Here is a 16,265-nt window from a genome sequence, read left to right as displayed (position 1 = left end):
TAGAAAATTTTTCTAATCTAAAGGAGATACCTATAAAGGTAAAAGAAGTATACGGAACACCAAATAAACTTGACCAGAAAAGAAAGTCCCCCTCATTGAATAACAATCAAAATACTAAACATACATACCAAAGAAAGAATATTAAAAGCTGCAAGGGGAAAATAGCAAGTAACATATAAATGTCGACCTATAAAAATTACACCCAAATTCTCAGTGGAGGCTTTCAAAGACAGAAAGGCCTGGACAAGTGTCCTACAGACTCTAGAAGACCACTGATGCCCAACCCAGAGTACTATACTCAACAAAACTTTTAGTCACAATATATGAAGAAAATATAGTATTCCATGATAAAGTCACATTTAGAAAATATTTATCTACAAAACAGCTACACAGAAGATACTAGAGAGAAAAAGAGGTTAATTAACTACATCCTGAAAACACAAGAAATAAATACTCTCCCACCAGCAAAACCAAAAGAAGGGAAGCACACACACTTCTGTCACCACCACCACCACCACCACCACCACCACCACCAACAACAACAACAACAACAACAAAATAGCAGAAATTAACGATCATTGGTCATTGATAGCTAACAATTGCAATGGTCTCAGTTCCCCAATAAAAAAACACAGACTAACAGAATGTACACCAAAACAGGACCTATCCTTGTACTACACATAAGAAGCACACCCTAACATCAAAGATGACATTACCTCAGAGTAAAGGGTTGGTAAAAGATTTTCCAAGCAAATAAATATAAGAAACAAGCTATTGTAGCCATTCTATATTCTAACAAAATAGACTTCAATCCAAAATTTCTCAAGAAAAGAGGAAAGGAAAAATCCACCAAAATGACATTTCAGTTCTTAACATCTATGCCCCTTGGGCACCCACATCTGTAAAAGAAACACTATTAAAACTTAAATCATACATCAGACCCACACATTAAGAATGGGAGACTTCAACACCCACTCTCACTTATGGACAGGTCATCCAGACAAAAACTAAAATAGAGAAATACTGGAGCTACATTGTTAACCAAATGGACCTAACAGATATCTACAGAACATTTCATCCAAACATAAATAAATATACCTTCTCAGCACTTCATGGAACTTTCTCTAAAATTGACCAAAAGTCTAAACAGATAAAAGAAGATTGAAATAAACATCTGCTTCCTATCATACCATTGTGGATTAAAGCTGATTTCAACAGCAACAAAACAACAAAAGCCTACAAACTCAAGGAAACTGAAAAACACTTTACTGAGTCAAGACATAAACAAAAAATGAAAGACTTGCTAAGATTTAATGAAAATAAATGTACAGCATTCCCAAATTTAAGGGACACAATAGAAGCAATGCAAAGAGGAAAGTTCATACCACTAAGTCCCTTCATAAAGAAAGAAGAGCAATCTCATACTACTAACTTAACAGCGCTCCTGAAAACCATAAAACAAAAAGAATCAAGCACATCCAAGAGGAGTAGACAGTTGGAAACAATCAAACTGAGGGCTGAAATGAGTAAAATAGAAACAAAGAGAACAATGTAAAGAATCAGTGAAACAAAGAGTTGGCTCGTTGAGAAAATCAACAAGATGAATAAACCCTTATTCAAACTAAGAGATGGAGAAAAGGCATCCAAGTTAACAAAATTGGGGGGACATAAAATGAATAGGAAGGAAATCCAAGAATCCTTATGTCATGATCTAAAAACATATACTGCACAAAATTGTAAAATCTTAAAGAAATGGATAATTTCCTTCATAGATACCACTTACCAAAGTTAAATTAAGATCAGATAAACAATTTAAGTAGACCTATAACCCTGAAAGAAATAGAGGCAGTAATTAAAGTCTCCAAAGCAAAAAGAGTTCAGGGCCAGATTGTATTAGCACAGAATTCTACCAGACCTTCAAAGAAGAGTTAATGCCAATATTCCTCAAATTATTCCACAAAACAGACACAGAGGGAACATTGCTAAATTTATTTTATGAAGCCACAATACCCTGATAGCCAAACTACACAAATATTCCCCTGGAAAGAGGAAACTGGATAGATTATATGGGTGGACTAGGGGCAGGTAGGAGTGGGACCAGGAGGGATCAGTAGAGTGACAAAGGCACTGAGGGAGAGAGTATGGGCAGAGATGATTGGAATTGGAGGGGGACATTTGTGGGGTAATAGACCTAGTACAGTGGAAACTTTCTGGGACTTATGAGAGTGACCCTAATGAGGACTCCTAATAATGGAGAATATGGAGCTTGAACCAGTAACCAGGCAAGGCTTCCAGTGGTGGGACTGGAGCACCAAGCAAACCACAAAACCATTGACTGCCTGCACAATCTATGCTGCCTGCAAGATATGTTCAGATAAAGGTGGTACAGAACTAGTGGGAGTGGACAACCAATGACTGGTCTAACATGAGGCCCAGCCGTGAGAGGGAGACCATGCCTAGCACTGTCTAGATAGCCAGGAACCAGAAGCAGGTCAACCCAGAAGCTTAGAGTAAATCCAAACACAACTACCCTCCCCAAAGTCAATGAAATAATGAAATGATTCCTATGATACTCTGCTATACTCATAGATTGGTATAGCATAGGGCTCATAGGAGCTCACAGAGACCGAATCAGCAATCATGGAGCCTGCATGAGTCTATGCTAGCTCCTCTGCATATATGTTATGGTTGTTTACCTTGGGAATTTTGTAGGACTCCTAACAGTAAAAGTTGGGGAGCCTCTAACTCTTTTTCTGCTCTTGGGACCTTTTTCATCCTATCGGGTTGCCTTGTCCAGCTTTGACATGAGGGTTTGTGCCTGTTCTTATTGCATAGTGTTATGCCTTGTTCAGTTGATATCCCTGGGAGACCTTTTCTGGAGGGAAACAGAGGAACAGTGGATCTGGGCGAGAGGAAAAGTTGGAGAGAGGATACTAGGAAGAGTGGTGGCTGGAGGACCATGGTTGGGATGTGTTGTATAAGAAAAGAATAAATAAAAAGACGGGGAGGGAGAGGAAACTACTGAATTCAGGTTTAAAACTACAACTACCTGTTCAGTTGCCTGTTCACCTCAACTGTGCTGAAATGCATGTTCAGTACAAAGTATCCTAAAGACAGAGAGGTAATGACCTCTGACATTAGTGCACTTTTGGGCTTGTAGGTGTTGCCTCAGTTCAGGATGAGGAAACCCCTCTTTGAAGTAAGTCTCCTAAAAGTTTCAATCAACTGGACCCTTAGTTGTAAAGCAAGGAGTCAGTAGTGTTGAATTGATGGTTGAAGTCAGTATTTGACTCAAAAGGACATCAAGATATAATATCCAGACATTAGAAAGCCAGCTAGCATCCAAGGAAACTTCTAAAACTTTATAAACCCAGGAACCATGAGCATGAAGGACTGGTGGGATTCTGCAAACTGAAAAACAAATAAACAAATAACCCCCAAACAAACAAACAACAAAACCAGAATGGCTAGGGCCATATTTGAGCCCAATGGGGTGACCTATGTTCATCTATCTGAGAGGCTTTGGGACAGATACAGTGTGCTCAGAGAAGTCACCCTGAAAAGACATCACAGTTTTGACAATGAATAATGTGCTTAAGGAATGATAGAGGGAAGTTGGGGGAGTGATAAGCAGAAATCCTGGCCGTGGTCAAGTTCACTGATATATAAAGGGAGGTAAAGTCTCGAAAGAAGATTGGAGGGAAGGCATACAGTGGGAGATTTTGTCTGATAAATAAGGAAGACCATTCTGGTAATTTAAACCACAAAAAATACTAAGCTCCCTATTTTAAAGAAAGAAAAACAAGAGGCAGATGGTCTATCTATCTTGTACAAGACGTCTTAGATACTGAGCTCTGGGATTTCTTCCAGCTGCCAAGATGAATTTTAAGGGACAAAGTTAATGTTCAGAAACCTTATTAAAGAGGGATACAGCTGCTGGGTGGTGATGGTACAGGACTTAATCCTAACACTCAGGAAGCAGAAGCAGACAGATCTTTGTAAGTTCGAGGCCAGCTTAGTCTACAAAGCAATTTTCAGGACAGGCAGGGTTACTCATAGATAACATGTTCAGAAGTATGTAAGGCACATTGGAGGTGATCAACAATGGTTTGTTCTTATTCCACTGCCTTGACCATAGCAAAACAGCAAATAAAACAGCAGTAAAATCACAACAATCTAAAATGTCACTTAAAAAAATGGTCTTCCAAACTTCACACTGCCACAAATTTCTGACACATCATATTTTGAAATAGTTGTCTTATGAAAAAGACTAGGAAGAATTCCTGAGACACAGCTCTGGACCCTGTGGCAGTCTAGGCATACCATGTATCCTCCAGAGCTATCTGTCCCTAGTGAGCCTTCTGAACTTCCAGAAAAGGGTCTCTCTCAGAGATTGACATAAGCACTTAGTTATTTACTTAAGTAGCTTTTTTTTATTCTATCTTGCCTCTCCCTAATCCATAGGAATGATAACAGGCAATCAAGAAAGGATAACAAGTCTAAAGGAATGAGGAAGTGTTTGGTACAAGTGAAAGTTCAATCTCTTCTGTTGACTTAGTGTATGTCTTCAGCTCCTCGACATGTTTCCTCTTCATAAAAGGAGAGTTATGGCCACCTGGTCAGTTCACAGCGCTGTCCAGTAGGTCACAGAGAAAAGGAAACCCAAAGCATTCGTGTAAATGCAAAAGTAACTTCTGAGGATGTTATGGGTTCGTTCTCATGCTCAAGTGACAAGAGATCCTACAAAATACTTCAAATTCTAGGAGCACCACTGTCAGCATCTGCTTTTCTTTGGTTTTAGCCTGATTTATTCCATCTCTTAAGATTACTTTGAGAATTAAACAAGTTCACATTTTAAATGGAAATAATCATCTCAACTGAAGGTTAATAACACTGATATCTATATAAAGCCTCAAGGCACTGTGCCAGTGACTTCAGATGCACAATCTTATGTGTGTTTTGTTTTGTTAACCAAATGCTCCCAAATGAAAACCAGATTGTCTCTGTTTGGTTCTTGAGAAAACTAAAGCTCAGAGAATATAAATAACTCACATAAGCCAATGTCAAAGCTAAGATTTGACTCCATGTCTGTTCGTTGGACATATTCTTGATTAGCTCTCTGGTACCTCGCTCTCTAAAGACTAGTTTCATATGGTTCATGTAGTCTTTTCCAGGATGCTTTCAAATAGTCTCATCAATATCAAACCTATGAACTTAAGGATCTGTAAAACTTCAAATAAACAACTATCTACCTAGTTACTCAATGATAAATAATAAATGAAAATAGTAATGCTTGTGATCCCTACTATGACTATTAACAGTTATGTTTTTTTATTTTTATTTTTAGCTATCTTTATGAAACAGATAAGGTTTAATACTCTGTATATGACTGCACTTGTATAAATGCAAAAAAGTGACTTTGAAGTTGTATTGTGTCACAGTGCTGCCTCCTGTATGTTCAAATAACAAACAGGATCCTGCAAAATATCATTGGCAATCATATATGAGTACTACTGAAATGAACATCTTTGGGCAAATACATTCTAATGTCATTACAGTAAATGATGCTTGGCCTTCAGAGTCAGAAAGAAGGAAAGGAGGAAAGAAAGAAAGAAAGAAAGAGAGAGAGAGAGAGAGAGAGAGAGAGAGAGAGAGAGAGAGAGAGAGAGAGAGAGAGAAAGAAAGAAAGAAAGAAAGAAAGAAAGAAAGAAAGAAAGAAAGAAAGAAAGAAAGAAAGAAAGAAAGAAAGAGAAGGAAGGGAAAGGAAAGGAAAGGAAAGGAAAGGAAAGGAAAGGAAAGGAAAGGAAAGGAAAGGAAAGGAAAGGAAAGGAAAGGAAAGGAAAGGAAAGGAAAGGAAAGGAGATATTCATAAAGTAGAAGAAATTGCACAGAATTGGGTAGCTCTGAGCTTATAGATCTTGACAAAGCTTCCATTTTTAGTTTCTATTTTTTCAGATACAACATGAAGGCATCAACACCTAACTTCATTACCTTGCCATAAAGTCTAAATTTAGCTTTGCTGAGTGTGTAAAATGCCTACAATTGTTTTCATGAGCTGTTTCCTCTCTTTAACAACCCTAGAAGGTAACTACAAGATAGTGTTTGTGAATGAGCCCATGAGGAAATAGTGGCAGAGTTCACCATAATTACAGATAAAGTGAAGTCTATGTAAAACCACTGATAACACCTGAGGCCAGCCTCACCCACAAACAGAAACTAAAGTGTGGGAGACGGTTCTGACCAGGAGAAAATACTGAAAGATGAAGTTGTAGCAACTAACCAGGATCCTTAGATGCAGGGACTATTTGAACGGATACAAAAATGAAATTTGAGTAGATCCCAAAAGGGATGAGAATTTGCCATGCCCTGAAGATTAGGAACAAAGGACTTCTCTTCTACTCAACCTCAATTGCCTACAGGCCTGACAGCCTGTTCCTCAGAGATAGTTTGGAATGTACTTGGAGTGTGAACCATGGATTGAGACAGGCCAAAGTCCAAAGCCCAGTTCTATCACTTAGTAGACTGACCTTGGAAAAGTTGCTAAGTGTTCCTGAGTATCAGTTTCCTTTGGGGCATACTAATGACACACTCATCACAATGTCTACTTTTTGAGTGATCCACAGTTGAAAGATAAACATCCATGTATAACACCCTCAGCATACAGGATCTGTGAAAAGGCCATTATAGCTTAATACCCATTATATTGACAACAAATTATATGAAAAATTTTGCCATCTGAATAACATTTGGAGCATGAAGTACTGGAGATATAGTGGTTTAGAAAAAAAACACCACAAAAACCAAGAGCCTTGAGCAGGGGCACAGCAGTGGGCTATTGTCCTGTACTCTCACTGTCACTTGGAACTGCCACTATCTGCCCCAAATCCTTTGCTCGACTAACAGTCTTGGAAAGTCAAAGGAATTTGGGGTATATGGTTCACCTCTAAGACACCTATTGGTGATACTGAGATTCAAACCAAGGTTGGAAAGTCTCTCCCTCATCCCAACCACAAAATGATTTACTTCTTAGAAGCCTTGTCCTTAGAGAACAGAAAGTAGCCTGGCAACCTCCAGTGTCATACCTGTGGAGCCCTTGATAAACTCCACCCATACTTCAGCTCTCTGTGTCAGCATCCTTACCAAGATTACTACATCATTGTATGTATGGATTTTACATTTCTACTCTAAATTATATTACAATGCTTAGCTCTTCCCTCTTCAAATTTGCTTGGTATTGATCACCCATGAAGTAAAGGATTACTAATGAAAAGAATTTAACTTATCAAAGAAAATAAAGAAATTCCTGATGGGGGAGAACCAGACCTGAAGATCTAAAAAATACAATAGTAGCAGGTTGTTCTCTAGCTCATCAGTCAAAGATGAGAGGTAGTGTCCAAGGAGAAGGAAGAAAAAAAGAGAAGAAGGGGAAGGAGAGGGAGGAAGAAGAAGGAAGAAGGAAGAAGGAAGAAGGAAGAAGGAAGAAGGAAGAAGGAAGAAGGAAGAAGGAAGAAGGAAGAAGGAAGAAGAAGAAGAAGAAGAAGAAGAAGAAGAAGAAGAAGAAGAAGAAGAAGAAGAAGTTGTTGTTGAAGTTGTTTTCACTCTTTTTAAGATCTCACTATGTAGCCCAGGCTGACCTAGAACCAGAGGATCCTCCTGCCTCAGCCTCCTGTTTGCTGGTGTTACAGGCATGTGGCAATGTCAAGTCTTTATCTAAGTTAATTCTGTATTATTATGAACATATTTTCTCCCCAAAAGGGATAATAGGACTTAACTGCAGGGGTTAATAGAACTTATGACCATCTGAAGCATTCTTTTATTTTTAAATCTTAGTAATCAAGTTGCCTTAAACATCTCGGTTAATTAATCATGCCTTAGACCAACAAAGTCCAATGTAAACACTTAAAAGGAGATGATACTTTCAGCTTGGCATAAAAGTGAAATTCTGCATTCTAAGCTTGTTATTATGATGTGTGTAGAGGAACTCTGAAGATTTGTACAATTTAGTGTACTGAGACATTACTGGAAATATCCAAACCAACATACCTTGTTAGCTTATGCCATTTGTTATTTAGGAAAAAATTATCATAGAAAATATAGATGATGCCATAACATCAATACATTGACATAAAAGATATAAAAGATAGCATAACATCAATACATTTACAGAAGTTAAGTGCAATGTCACTATTAATCTTGTACACTCTTGTGCTAAATTCACTTTCTTAGCACACATGTGCACATCATATTCAAGGCTAAAAGCACATCAGGGACTCCCTGCTAATGAGATTCTCTACTTACCATCCTATAATTTTCTTGTAAAGATGCCGTTTCTTGTATAGGACAACTTTTACCGGAACCCAAATCAAGAGACTCACTACAGCCACATAGGCGATGGAACAGGAAACAATGAGCCAATAGTGAGTCCTTTCAGACTTTGTTCGCTGATTGGCAGTCGCAAACTGTTCCATTATCACAAGGGTAGGAATGGAGAAGGCAGCAAACTCAAGAAGCTCAAAAACCACCAGCTTGATTATTTTGCCAGAAGCCATCCTGAGAAGCAGTAGGGAGCTGAGGACCTGGCACTCCCCTGTTCACAGTGAGCAGCATATAAACACACACTGGGATCAAGTTCCTTGTACTCAAATCGCTAACCAGGGATTTTATTCTTTTATTGACCCTCATATGGTTCAATGATCTGAGTTAACAGTCATAGTTCTCTTAAAGAAACAGAACCTCTGTAGAAGTGACTACTAAATGTACTTACAAATGCCCTACTAGAAGTCAGATGAACTCTCAAGCATGGAACACTGGTTAAAAAGGGGGGGGGGGGTCATTGGTCATATTGTTTGTTGTTTGGTTTTTTTTAAATGCAATGTTTATGGGTACATTTTCATGAGTAATTTATAAAATAGATAGTCCTTATGATATAGAACCACTAGAATAATGTTATCCTAGAGTTTTAAAAGATTTATTTATTATACTACACCTGTACATTCAGCATCCCGTTTTTACATGTAAGTAAACTCATGCAGAGAGGCACTCGCAGTCCAGGTTTTCATCTTCAAAGCTACTCTTTATAATTCTTCCAAGTTCTGAGAAAAGAAGTTTGGATTGAATTTATCAGCTTTCTAACCAGGGATCCTGACAAAGCCTTCATTCATTATTTATGTTGATTGGTGTGCAGCACAGCTCTTTGCTCGCTCACTGGTCAGGAAACTGTCACAAGCCTGTCCCTGGGATTTGCACACTCAGAGCTCTTTATCTTGTCTACAAGTCACATGAAATACACAAGATGCATATGTATCCATGGAAGACACTTCCTTTATAAAAATTATTTGGAGCCCCGTTGTGACCCTTTTACTAGGTATTCTGGAGTGATGATGAACAACAGGGCTGCCTGCTCTGAGCGTGTCCATAGTCCAATAGAGAGAACAAACCTGCAAATAACAGCAGAGAGCAAAGGCGAGAAGTATAAACTACCAGGGAAAACAAAGCTCAAGTGTGGAGGAACATTGCATTTGCCTTGAGAAAGGAAAGGAAAGATGAAGGATGAGCAAAATGAATGAGGGGTGTTGGAGACACTGCAGAGAGAGAACCACAGAGGTGAGGGAGCTACAATGGTTAGTGAGAGCCAGCAGGGCAGAGCAGGTCCAGGAGAAGGTGACATTCGAATACCCTACTGGCAAAACCAATGTCCCCTAGGCATAGAGTACTGACATGAACAGCAGTGCCAAAAAAAGTGATTTTTTTTCTCTTCTTTGAATTAATTAATTTTGGCTTTTCAAGACTGTTTGTTTGTGCAACCTCGGATGTGATGGAATGATCTCTTTAAATGAGGCTGGCCTCGAACTCCCAGAGATCCTCCTACCTCTCCCTCCCAAGTGCCGCCACTACCAGGGTTTGATGCTTTCCTAAAGCTCTCTGTGTGAATGAGTACAGACATCTGTAGGCCACCAGACAGGAGTGATGGGAACTGAACTTGTTTCCTCTGCAAGAACAGTATTCTTAAGCCCTGAGCTATCTCTCTAGCTGTCCTTCCTGCTCTCTGTCCAGAGAGAGCCCAGTACTGTGTGAATAAATGCGGACCATATTTACATATACACTGAGTATTTAATTTATGCAAATCACCACCTGCCCTCTGGGAAATGATACAAATGCAAAATGATACCTGGAAATTTTTATTTTTATTTTTCTTGAAATGTATTTTTTGGGTTTTTTTTTGGGGGGGTGGTTTTTTTTTGGTTTGTTTTTCTTTTTGTTTTTTAAATTTTATGTATTTTTTATTACATATTTTATTTATTTACATTTCTAATGTTATTTCCTTTTCCAGGTTTCCCCTCCGAAAACCCCCAACCCCTGCTCACCAATCTACCCACTCCCAATTCCTGAACCTGGCATTCCCCTACATTGGGGCTTAGACCCTTCACAGGACCAAGGGCCTCTCCTCCCATTGATGACCGACAAGGTCATTCTCAGCTACATATGTGACTGAAGCCATGGGTCTCATCATGTGTACTCTTTGGTTGGTGATTTAGTTCCTGGGAGTTCTGGGAGGTACTGGTTGTTTCATATTGTTGTTCCACGTATAGGGCTGCAAACCCATTCAGCACCTTGGGTCCTTTCTCTAGTTTCTCCACTGGGGACTCTATGCTCAGTCCAATGATTGGCTGAGAGCATCCACCTCTGTATTTGTCAGGCACTGGCAGAGTCTCTCAGGAGACAGCTATATCAGTCTCCTTTCAGCAAGCACTTATTGGCATCCACAATAATGTCTGAGTTTGGTAAATGTATATGGGATGGATCCCCAGGTGGGGCAGTCTCTGGATAGCTTTTCCTTCAGTCTCTGCTCCACACTTCATCTCTGTAACTCCTCTGATGGGTATTTTGTTCCCCCTTTTTTTTTTGTTCCCCCTTTTAAGACGGACCAAAGTATCCACACTTCGGTCTTCATTCTTCATGAGCTTCATGTGTTCTCTGAACATATCTTGGATATTCCAAGGTTCTGGGCTAATATCCACTTATCAGTGAGTGCATACCTGTGTGTTCTTTTGTGATTGGGTTACCTCACTCAGGATGATATCCTCCAGATGCATCCATTTGCCTAAGAATTTCATGAATTCATTGTTTTTAATAGCTGAGTAGTATTCCATTGTGTAAATGTACCACATTTTCTGTATCCATTCCTCTGTTGAAGGACATGTGGGCTCTTTCTGGCTTCTGGCTGTTATAAATAAGGCTGCTATGAACATAGTGGAGTATGTGTCCTTCTTACCGGTTGGAGCGTCCTCTGTGTATATGCCCAGGAGAGGTATTGCTGGGTTCTTAGGTAGTACTATGTTTACTTTTCTGAGGAACCACCAAACTGATTTCCAGAGTGGTTGTACCAGCCTGCAATCCCACCAGCAATGGAGGAGTGTTCCTCTTTCTCCACATCCTCAACAGCATCTACTGTCACCTGAGTTTTTGATCTTAGTCATTCTGACTGCTGTGAGATGAAATCTTGGGGTTGTTTTTACTTGCATTTCCATAATGACTAAGGATATTGAACATTTCTTTAGGTACTTCTCGGCCATTCTGTATTGCTCAGTTGAGAATTCTTTGTTTGGCTCTGTACCCTACTTTTAATTGGTTCTCTGGAGTCTAACTTTTTGAGTTCATTGTATATACTGGATATTAGCACTCTAATTGATGTAGGGTTGGTAAAGATCTTTTCCCACTCTGTTGGTTGCCATTTTGTCCTATTGACAGTGTCCTTTACCTTACAAAAGCTTTGCAATTTTATGAGGTCCCTTGTCAATTCTTGATCTTAGAGCATAAGCTGTTGGTGTTCTGTTCAGGAAACTTCCCCCTGTGCCAATGCCCTTGAGGCTCTTCCCCACTTTCTCTTCTATTAGATTCAGTGTATCTGGTTTTATGTGGAGGTCTTTGATCCACTTGGACTTGAGCTTTGTACAAGGAGATTTGAATGGATCAATTTGCATTCTTCTACATGCCAGTTGAACAAGCGTCATTTGTTGAAAATGCTGTCTTTTTTCCACTAGATGGTTTTAACTTCTTTGTCTAAGATCAAGTGACCATAGGTGTGAGGGTTTTTTTTCTAGGTATTCAATTCTATTCCACTGATCTACCTGTATGTTACTGTACCAGTACCATGCAGGTTTTTTTAATCACAATTGCTCGGTAATACAGCTTTAGGTCAGGGATGATGATTCCACCAGAAGATTTTTTTTCCCATTGTTGTGAATAGTTTTTGCTATCCTAGGTTTTTTGTTATTCCAGATGAATTTGCAAATTGCTCTTTCTAACTCTATAAAGAATTGAGTTGGAATTTTGATGGGGATTGCATTGAATCTGTAGATTGCTTTCAAGTAGATGGCCATTTTGACTATACTAATCCTACCAATCAATGAGCATGGGAGATCTTTCCATCTTCTGAGATCTTCCATTTCTTTCTTCAGACACTTGAAGTTCTTTTCATATAGATCTTTCACTTGCTTAGTTAGACTCACACCAAAGTATTTTATATTATTTGTGAGTATCATAAAGGGTGTTGTTTTCCTAGTTTCTTTCTCAACCTGTTTATCTTTTGAGTAGAGGAAGGCCACTGATTTATTTGAATTAATTTTATATCCAGCTACTTTGCTAAAGTTGTTTATCAGATTTAGGATTCTCTGGTGGAATTTTTGGGTCACTTAACTATACTATCATATCATCTGCAAGTAGTGATACTTTCAATTCTTCCTTTCCAATTTGTATCCCTTTGACCTCCTATTGTTGTCGAATTGCTCTGGCTAGGACTTCAAGTACTATATTGAATAGGTAGGGAGAAAGTGGGCAGCCTTGTCTAGTCCCTAGTTTTAGTGGGATTGCTTCAAGTTTCTCTCCATTTGGTTTGATGTTGGCTACTGGTTTGTTGCATATTGCTTTTATTATGTTTAGGTATGGGCCTTGAATTCCTGATCTTTCCAAGATTTTTATCATGAATGGGTTTTGGATTTTGTCAAATGTTTTCTCAGTGTCTAATGAAATGGCCATATGGTTTTATTCTTTGAGTTTGTATATATAGTGGGTTATTTTAATGGATTTCCATATATTGAACCATCCCTGTGTCGCTGGGATGGTTTACTTGATCATGATGGATATTCGTTTTGATGTGTTCTTAGACTCAATTAGCAAGAATTTTATTATTTTTGCATCGATATTCATGAGGGAAATTGGTCTGAAGTTCTCTTTCTTGGGTCGTTGTGTGGTTTAGGTATCAGAGTAATTGTGGCTTCATAGAACGAGTTGGGTAGAGTACCTTCTGTTTCTATTTTGTGGAATAGTTTGAGAAGTATTGGTATTAGGTCATCTTTGAAGATCTGATAGAACTCTGGACTAAACCCATCTGATCCTGGGGGGTTTTGGTTGGGAGACTATTGGTGACTGTTTCTATTTCTTTAGGAGATATGGGACTGTTTAGATCATTTTTCTGATCCTGATTTAACTTGGAACCTGGTATCTGTCTAGAAAATTGTCCATTTCATCCAGATTTTCTAGTTTTGTTGAATACAGGCTTTTGTAGTAGGATCTGATGATTTTTTTTTTTTTTTTTTTTAGATTTCCTCAGTTTCTGTTGTTATGTCTCTCTTTTCATTTCTGATTTTATTAATTTGGGTACTGTCTCTGTGCCCTCTGGTTAGTCTGGCTAAGGGTTTATCTACCTTGCCGATTTTCTCAAAGAACCAGCTCCTGGTTTGGTTGATTCTTTGCTTAGTTCTTTTTGTTCCTACTTGGTTGATTTCAGCCCTGAGTTTGATTATTTCCTACTGTCGACTTCTCATGGGTGTATTTGCTTCTTTTGATTATAGCTCTCTCCTGGCAGTATTTGTGTATGTAGCTCTGTGGCACAGGATCAGCTCTGAGCACAGATGGAGATCAGAAGACTCCTGTCCCAGGCAGCCTCTGGTCCTGTGTCCTGAGGGTTCTGGATGGTTCCTCTGAGCAGTAGTGATGGTCCTACCTGCACTCACTCACAGGCCTGTTCACACTCCTGGGAGGCTCGCTCTCTCCTAGCACTCTTTGGGTATGGAGCCCTGTGGCAGAGGATCCCTGGAAACACTAACAAACTTGTGGTGAGGAGTCTCTCATCTTACAGCTTACAGTTCATCATGGTCAGGGCAGCAACAGAAAGCAAGGAATCAGGAGGAAGGAATTGAAGCAGAAACCATGGAAGAATGTGGAAAAATGTTCCTTTATTGGCTTGGGCTCCAGGCTCATGTTCAGCTACCCTTTCTTATTCTTCTCAAGACCACTTGCCCAGAGGTGGCACCACCCACAATGGGCCAGACTTTCCCATATCAATCATTAATCCACAAAATGTCCCACAGACTTGTCTACCTGTGAAGAGTAGAGAAAGCCCTGAGTGTGTAAAGGCCTGAGTACATATGTTATTAACATGGCCATAGTCATTTCAAAGACCATAACCTCAGATCCCTGGGCAAATGGCAAAGGGTAAGGCTCAGAGAGATGGCTAGGCATGTCTTGTCCATATGTGGATGCTGCCACTGTATGCAGAGAATGTCCACCATAGCTTTTCTTCCATGACCCACTCCAGATATTTACAACCTGAAGACTGCTCCCCTAAAAGTCAGCTCCTACTTTTATTCAGCCATATGCAATAATCCTGCCTTCCTATTCAGTGTATATACTAAAGACACTTAGCTCCCTGGGTGCTATAGTCTCTCCTTCAGCAATCCCAGCAAATGATTCCAGCTCTTCTATATCCTTGAGTCCATGTGTCCATCACTTTTTCATTCCTCTGCTGCCCTGGTAAGGTCAATCACTGGAAGCCATGTAAGAACTCAGCCCCTACACACTAATATGATGAAAGCATTTTCTCAATTGATGACCCAGTTTGTTCCAAGCTGGAAAAAAAAAAAAAAAAAAAAAAAACCAGCATAGGAAGGATTGGGTAAGCTGGAAGGGCCATTATTTTTAGAAGAATTAAAACAAGTTTAACTAACTGTATACTCACACTACCCCTGACACATTGTCAATTATTTAATAACTGATGGTTAATTTGATTATCAATTTGACAGGATCTAGAAAAACCTAGGAGGTAAACCTCTGGGTGTAGTTATGTGAAACTGTCTTGATGATTAGTCTCTGGCCATGCCTACATTGGTTTGGTAGTTTGAATAAGAATGCCCCCCATAGAGTCATTTGAATGCTGAGGGAGTGGCATTAGGAGGTGTGGCCTCATTAGGATAGGTATGCCCTTTTTGGAGGAAGTGTATCAGTGGGGGTAGGCTTGGGGGTTTCAAATGCCCAAGCCAGGACCAGTGGCTCTCTCTCTCTCTCTTCTTGATGCCTGCCAATCCAGAGGTAGAATTCTCAGTTCCTTCTCCAGCACCATGCCTGCCTGCATGCTGCATGTTTCTAGCCATAATAATACAGACTAAACCTCTGAACCTGAAAGCCAGCCCCAAATAAATGCTTTCATTTATAATAGTTCGCTGTGATCATGGTGTTTCTTCACAGCAATAACAATCCTAACTAAGACAAACAGATTATCTCAATTAAGCTTAATGAGGTAGGAAAACCTGCCTATTATGTACCATGCCATCCAGGGTGCCAGACTCAATATGATGAGAAAGCCAGCTGACCATAGCAGTCATTTCTCTCTGCTTCCTGATTGTGAATGGAATGTGACAGCTGTCTCAAGTTCCTGCCACCATAGCTTTATATCTGTGGTGGCCAATATCCTCAAATTGTGAGCCAAAAGAAACCCTTTCCCTCTTAAGCTGTTTCAACCAACGTGTTTATCACAGCAACAAAGAAATTAGCTAAGACAACAAGTATGTGAGTAACTGAGCATAGTCCAGATACAGAGGGAACAGAAGAGTCAGTAAAAGGATGATGTTAATCCAGAGAGTGATAAGAAGTAAGAGGACCAAGAAACACCCACTCAAGTGCTGCCTCAACTGCTCATATGAACCCTTACAAAAGGGACTCACTGTTCTTTACACGTTTGTTCACATGTACATGTGCACATCGTATACACACACACACACACACTGCTCACTATGAGCATTAAGAAAAAGAAGCAAAACTTAAATGTAATGGATAAAGAACCTTCAGAACTGACACATGCGAAAGGCTGATGTTTCATAAGAAAACACAACATTGAAAAAACGTGTAGAAGTGCAAGGCCATTCTCTGAGGTAGGTCTGGACCTCGACTGCTCTTCCTCCTGACTTAGAGCAGGCTCTGCTTAGTGCTGC

General features: G+C 39.5%; 1 protein-coding gene across 1 annotated transcript in view; it reads right to left on the bottom strand.

The window, feature by feature from the left end:
* The window catches only part of Tmem236 (transmembrane protein 236), a 47,470-nt gene extending 38,855 nt beyond the window's left edge, over positions 1 to 8,615 (bottom strand). The window contains exon 1 of the mRNA NM_001081310.2: positions 8,299 to 8,615. Coding sequence (NP_001074779.1) covers positions 8,299 to 8,549 — 251 coding nt within the window. The 5' untranslated portion in view covers positions 8,550 to 8,615. The remainder of the gene's footprint in view (positions 1 to 8,298) is intronic.
* Positions 8,616 to 16,265: the final 7,650 nt, after the last annotated feature.

The sequence above is a fragment of the Mus musculus genome, chromosome 2 (assembly GCF_000001635.26).
Source record: "Mus musculus strain C57BL/6J chromosome 2, GRCm38.p6 C57BL/6J".
NCBI classification, from domain to species: Eukaryota; Metazoa; Chordata; class Mammalia; order Rodentia; family Muridae; genus Mus; species Mus musculus.
Note: the sequence above shows the minus strand (reverse complement) of the source record. Positions and strands in the feature narration are given on the sequence as shown.